This window comes from Eremomyces bilateralis, assembly GCF_010015585.1.
Source record: "Eremomyces bilateralis CBS 781.70 unplaced genomic scaffold P152scaffold_15, whole genome shotgun sequence".
NCBI lineage: Eukaryota > Fungi > Ascomycota > Dothideomycetes > Eremomycetales > Eremomycetaceae > Eremomyces > Eremomyces bilateralis.
In genome coordinates this window covers 41,397-47,396 of record NW_022985081.1, presented here as the reverse complement: position 1 = coordinate 47,396, position 6,000 = coordinate 41,397, and the positions used below count along the sequence as shown (strand labels likewise).

General features: G+C 54.3%; 2 protein-coding genes across 2 annotated transcripts; both read right to left on the bottom strand.

Moving 5' to 3' along the window:
• Positions 1–1,125: 1,125 nt before the first annotated feature.
• P152DRAFT_508284 (uncharacterized protein) lies at positions 1,126–3,790 on the bottom strand (the record flags this gene model as incomplete). The annotated part of the gene is made up of 3 exons (XM_033682577.1): positions 1,126–1,152; positions 1,335–3,389; positions 3,689–3,790. The coding sequence occupies 3 exons, from the start codon at positions 3,788–3,790 to the stop codon at positions 1,126–1,128; spliced, it is 2,184 nt and encodes a 727-aa protein (XP_033532570.1).
• A 544-nt stretch (positions 3,791–4,334) lies between these two features.
• On the bottom strand, positions 4,335–5,132 carry P152DRAFT_450537 (uncharacterized protein; the record flags this gene model as incomplete). Its single annotated transcript, XM_033678177.1, has 1 exon — positions 4,335–5,132. The coding sequence occupies one exon, from the start codon at positions 5,130–5,132 to the stop codon at positions 4,335–4,337; it is 798 nt and encodes a 265-aa protein (XP_033532569.1).
• Between the last annotated feature and the right edge of the window lie 868 nt (positions 5,133–6,000).

The window sequence follows — 6,000 nt, the reverse complement described above, 5'->3', positions numbered from 1 at the left end:
AACCCGCGTTCTCGCTTCTCACCGAGGGCGCTCGCTGCATCGGGACCCGACCGCGGGACATGGACAAGGCTGTCAACGGAGTTCTAGGCATGTGGAATGCACCGAGCCGTGAGGTTGTTTTTAGCAACTTGGACCGTCGATCTCGGGTCCAGATGCTTGGGATCGCGGTGCCGTGCGCTTACGGACTACGGTAACTTCCACAGTGACAAATGATCGCCCCATCCCAGAGATTCCGAGGAACAAATTGAGCCACGCAAATATTTGTTGCTGGTTCGGATATGAAGAATTCGTGCGCCGCATCTCGCAGCCTTGCCTTCAAGGAATTGAGGAAATGGAAGAATCTCAAGTCGACGAGATTAATAGACTCGAAGTATCGTAGACAAGGTAGAACAAAATACTTGCAGCAAGGACTTCAAAACCCTTCGATCTTCGCACTGATTTGACCACACCTTATTACCCTAGATGCCGAAAATTGTTGTACATTTATCATACTCCTTTGAGTCAGGGTAGGTCTAGCACGTTTTCGTAGGGTTAGCCTTAAGTTGTACATTTATCCAAGTCGTGACGCTTTCAAGTCTGGTATTCCAAAATCCAACTTGAACTCTCCCCTCTCCTTATACTAGGTCCATGTCAACATGCGCCCTGCCTTAGCTACATGGTGCTGTCAGCGCGAGTGAGGTCCGTCCGGCCCGTGACAGGTGTTCACGGATCATCATACTGGCTTTAAGAGGAAGGAGCCATCGACCACGCCTTCCCCGAACTCCACTCAACTTCTTACCGAGAAGCAAGCGGGATCTTCACTACGCGGCCCACCTACTACTACGTATGCCCTACCTCCTACATACATGCAGCAAGAGTTGTCATCATGAACGGGAATATCCACGTATGTCATGATTCATGAGAGGTCGTCCGGGTGGTGGGATTTGAGGGGTATGCGGACAGCGGACCTGGAGTTCAAGGGGTGTGCCTGGGTACCAAGGTAATGGTTGTAGCATCATGGATGAAGATGCGATGGACTAAGCCAGACTCAGGAGAACTCTCACACCTGGTTTGCTGAGCCGGAAGGTCGAGATCAGGGGAAGGTTCTGGCGGTGGTGATATAGATGTGTGACCACGCCGTGTCGTTCACTGACTACCGCTCTCGGTATTACTCTATTCAAATCTACACTGTTATACATCTGTTATACATGGGAACATGGCCCTCCCACCTATCGTCAATCCCGCCTCTAACCCTCCTCCCCCAACCCCTTCACACTCCACCTCCTCCCTTCCTTCTTCCTCTTCTGCTTCTCCCTTCTCGCCCCCTTCCCCCCCCTTCCCCCCTCCACCACTGCCCCTAACTTCAAATTCTTCTCCACCCTCGACTTCGCCCCCAGCGCCCACAGATCCCCCCATCCAGCCTTCCGCGCGTCCCGCTGCGCCTGCCGCCCCGCCGCCCGTTCCTCGACCTCCGCGTCCGCCCCGATGCGGCTGCGCGCCATCGAGCGTGCGACGACCCAGCGTTCTGCGGTGCCCGAGGGCGTGCAGACGTCGAGGATGATGTGGCCTTTGGGTTTGAGAGGGGGGAGGATGAGGCGGGGGAGGGTGAGGGGGTGGGGTGGGAGGGGAGGGGTGGAGGACGTGGTAGAATCAGACGGTAAAGAGTCGGAGGAGATGGCCGGGAGGTTGTGCGCATCGACGCCGAGGTGGTGCCCATACCACGCAGCGTGCGTCGCCCGCTCCCCCTGCTGGAACCCCAACCCCCGCGGATCGTGCTCCGGCAACCGGTGATCGCGACCGCGCATGACGGCCAGATAGCTGAACTCCACGTGGTCGTGGTTGCGCATCGTGGCGCCGAGGAGCTTTTGCAGGAACGGCGGGCGGATGTACCGCTGCGTGAAATAGCACTTGTCCTTGCGGTGGGCCGAGCGGCCCGCCGTGGGGTATAGCGGGCACTTCGTGTGGTTCGTGCACGGGGCAATGATCATGCCGGTTTCTTTCCCTTTGGCGGGGCCAAGAGTCCCGTTGCTGAGCCGTGGCACGCGGACTTCCTCGCCGGGGGAGGAGATGTGATGTTCGAGGAGGAGGTCGCGCGCCCCGGCGATGATCTCGAAGCCGCGGGGCGTGCCCTTCTCGAGGAGGACGAGGACGCCGCCATTGGGGTTTAGTAGGTGCCAGAAGTTCTCGGTGTAGAACCGACGCATGTCGTTCCGTTCAAGGCCCCAGAGCACGTACGGAGCGACGATGACATCGTATACCTGCGACGTCTTTCCACCTTTCGACTCCACGTCGGTGTTGGGAATCCGCGGGAGGAAGCTCGTGTTGCTCAGGAATTTCCGGACGTGCGCCCTTAGTGAGTCGGACGCGCAGATCACCGACCCTCGGCCGAGCTTCTCCTCAGGCATCGCGGTCGGTTCTTGGTCCGGGTGCATACTCTCCCATTCCGCTTTCAAGATCTCTCGCCACGCCATGACTCCCGCTCCGGCCCCGCCCGCATCCAGAATCCTCGGACCACCTTTTTTCTCAAGGAGGCCTTGTATCCACTCGGTGCCGAGTCGTTTCCGGACCTCCACCAGGGAGCTAGTCACCGCGCTGTAAGTTTGCGGGAATTGCCCGGCCAGAAACACGTTGGCTTCCGTGTCGGACATGGTCTTGTCCCTCACGCTCAGCGCCACCGGTTGTTGCTCCATCGACATGGCAACCCGCGGCGTCGAGGGCGAATACGGCAGCCCCACGCCACCGAACGTCTTTTCCGCCGCTTGTCGGAGGTGCTTGGGGTGGATGTCGGACATCGACCCGGAAATCTGCTCGGTGATGGATTTCGGCATAAAGATCGTGGATGGGAAGGTTCCGGACTTGCCGGCGGTGGTGAGGGGGTGTTCGCGGATGACCTGATCGTCCTCGGGCCATTCTTCTTCGGGGAGAGACTCGTGGATTTCGGCCCTGGACAACTCAGACGCGTCTTCATCTTCGTAGAATTCGTCGAACACTAGGTCGGAGTCATCTTGGGCCTTTGTACCAGCCGAGGACTTCATGTTTTCCCTTTCAAAATCATCGTGCTCATGAAATCTCTCGTTCCGGCCCATGCTTCGTGTGGGGTATTCCATCTCCCCGATTTCCTCCATTCCCTTGGCGGAGTCTCGGAGCAGAGTTTGGATCCCGCTCTGGTCCTCATGAATCGGAACCTTCAGAACCGGAGCGGCGCCATATAGCCTCTCGTATGCACGTAGCTGCTCGCCATTGAGGGTATCATCCGGAAGCGCGTCTCCAAATGCCTCCCGCGCCGCCTTTGCCACCTCTTCGGGTGGGATCTCGTCAGAGACGGCTTTGAACGCATCGATTGAGAAGTCGACCTCGTTGGTTGGATTATGCGTCTCCCCTGATGCTGTTTCCTGGGGATGATGTGCGCTCTTTTTATCCGGCGGTTGATCGGAGGAGTGTAGGAATCGTCGGTTCGGAGGATGTGTCGGCAACTGACTAGTCAACATTCGTTTCGAGAGGCTCTGAAGAGTGATAGAATCTCTTCTACATCGCAGCAGGGAGGTCATATGCCTGCTTGACAATCTTGATAAGTCATTTCGAGAGCTTGCCACCCCTTGGGGCGCAAACAGGGCTGGCCGCAGCCCTGAAGCCTGCAGAGCATTCTGGCAGCGCCGACAAATGAATGGGCGTGCTGCGAGCATTGATAAATGCTGTGACAAAGGCACACCAAGTCCAAGAATTCAAAAACGAATGGCGGGAGGATGGTTGAGCACAACTTGAAGAGTTGAAGACGCAGAAAAGTTCGGACGATATCGTAGACCCTGGTCATTCTCGGGCTGTAGGGGTGCAATATTAGCGCAATGCTTAAGTTGTGGATCTGCTCGACCTCCAATGACCAATTGGCAATTTCACACGGCTGACGACCATTAAATTACAACTGAATCAAGATATCTGATCTTAGGGTTCAACGCTCTCTCTCCTATATGATGTAGGATGCAAGTATATGGAAAGGGTTTTCCCGACCGCTTACACAGGTATCGCTGGAAGACCTTGTAGAGAAAGTGTGAAGATAGTATGGAGCAGCGAGAAATGTCTAGGAAGGCTGTATCATCGACACCCAGCCTGGCCAACATCTAGGGCATAGGACTTCAAGTTCAAAAGTAGATGATGGGCAACCTTAGTGGCTGTTGAAGAATAGGAAGGGGAAGTTGGTATGTATTGCATTTTTCATAACCCAGTATCTGCTCCTACAACGTTTGCTGCCCATCACGAAATCGCACCTATACGAGACTCAGACAGAGTGTAAAGAGACACCGTCCATCCGTGCTCCCTATTCTGTCCCCTTCATGCATCCTTGCTGTTCTCATCAACCCTCAGTTGGGCGTCTCGTTCTCCTTGCCAGTCATGATGCCTTCTTCGTTGATAGTCGGGAGCTGCACCTTGTCCGCACCACCCTGCACGCCCGGCATTCCGATGTCCTTGGGAGCCTCTCCACTACCTTTGGGAGCATCTGTGCTAGACTTTGCAGCCTCTTTGCTGTCAATCCGTTCGATTACTGGAGCAAGCTCTGCCGCTGGGTTCTTCACATTGTCTGGCATAGCCTGCTTGTCTACCACTGCACCGAGGTCCTTGAGAATCTCCGCACTGTTGAGAACCTCTGCGCTGTCCTTGGAAGCCTCCCCACTAGCCTTAGCTGCCTCTTCGTTGTCGATCCTTTCAATAACTCGGGCAAGCTTGGCCGCTGGGTTCTTGAGGTTGTCGGCCATGACCTGCGGGTCCATTTCCGCCATAGGGTTCTTGTGGTCCTCCTCTGGTTCAGCTTGAGCAGCCTGTGAACTGGGAGTATGATGCTTGTCTCGGCGATTGCGGCGCTTGGGGCGTGTCTGGTTGGTGTTGTCAGTGGCATGCTCTCTTGTTCGAATGAGTGAAATGTATCCCACCTCTGGTGGCTGATCCGGATCATTGATATCTACCAGGTATTTCTGATAGCGACCATAGCAACTCATCGCCACAGAAGTGGGACCTCCGATGCTTAGTCGGCCCGTTATCAATCGCTCATGATTCGCGAGATCCGTGACCTCTTGATGGCACATTGGGATTCCTCCTTCGCCAAATCGTTCGCGGATGTTTTCCGGGTGGGGGAGATCGATGCTGTACCAAGTAGGCCTCATAGTGAAGTGAATCTGGGCGTACGGTTTACGTTGAGCTGACACACGGACCCTGAAGAGGCAGAAGATGGAAGGTGAATGATGTTAAAGTTGGACACGAGAAAGTTTTGAATTGGTGGCTGGTGTGATTTAATGTTAGTTGATTTTGAGTACAGTGGACGATTCAAGTTGAAGGAAGGGACAAAGGACCCCATGGCTCGCCTGCCTAATTTATTACAACATGCCGACTTTCGGGAAGAAAAACGCATCGACATTACAGTGAGTCCTTATTAAGATACTTCACTCATTTTGAAGCATCCAGAGCGATCATAATTCATGAGACACCGAGCTTGATACGTGGGTCCAAACTGCGTATGTCAGCCCGTCATCCTAAGACTATACGTTGGAAGACATAGAAGAGCTTTGGAAATCCCAAGGGTACGATGTAATTAAGGCCATTGCTTTTGTCCGCACGGGCTGGAGAACTGGATACAAAAGATAGGAATAGGGTTGCTATTAATCATTAACTTACAGGTCCCCTGGCCATTGTGCATCCGCAGTTCCTCTCGCCAACTGTGATTTCTTCGCCATATCCTCTTAACTATGGGAATTCCTTTCAAAATGACTACCTGCACAGCGGGCTTGCACTGATTCTGTTCGACTCCTTCACCCAGGAATGTCTCAAGGCCCTTCACCTGGTGCGGGAGGAATTGATGATCCTTCTCCTTCCACGTCCACCTCCAGCCTATTGAAACGGAGAATCGTATCGACTTCCTAATGGATATGGAACATAAAAGAGGAACTCTAATATATGGAAATGAGGCGAAAGCAGGCAACGATTGAGAGTGCTCGATGCGAAGTGGTACGCTTCAGGACCGTCAGTTCATAATAC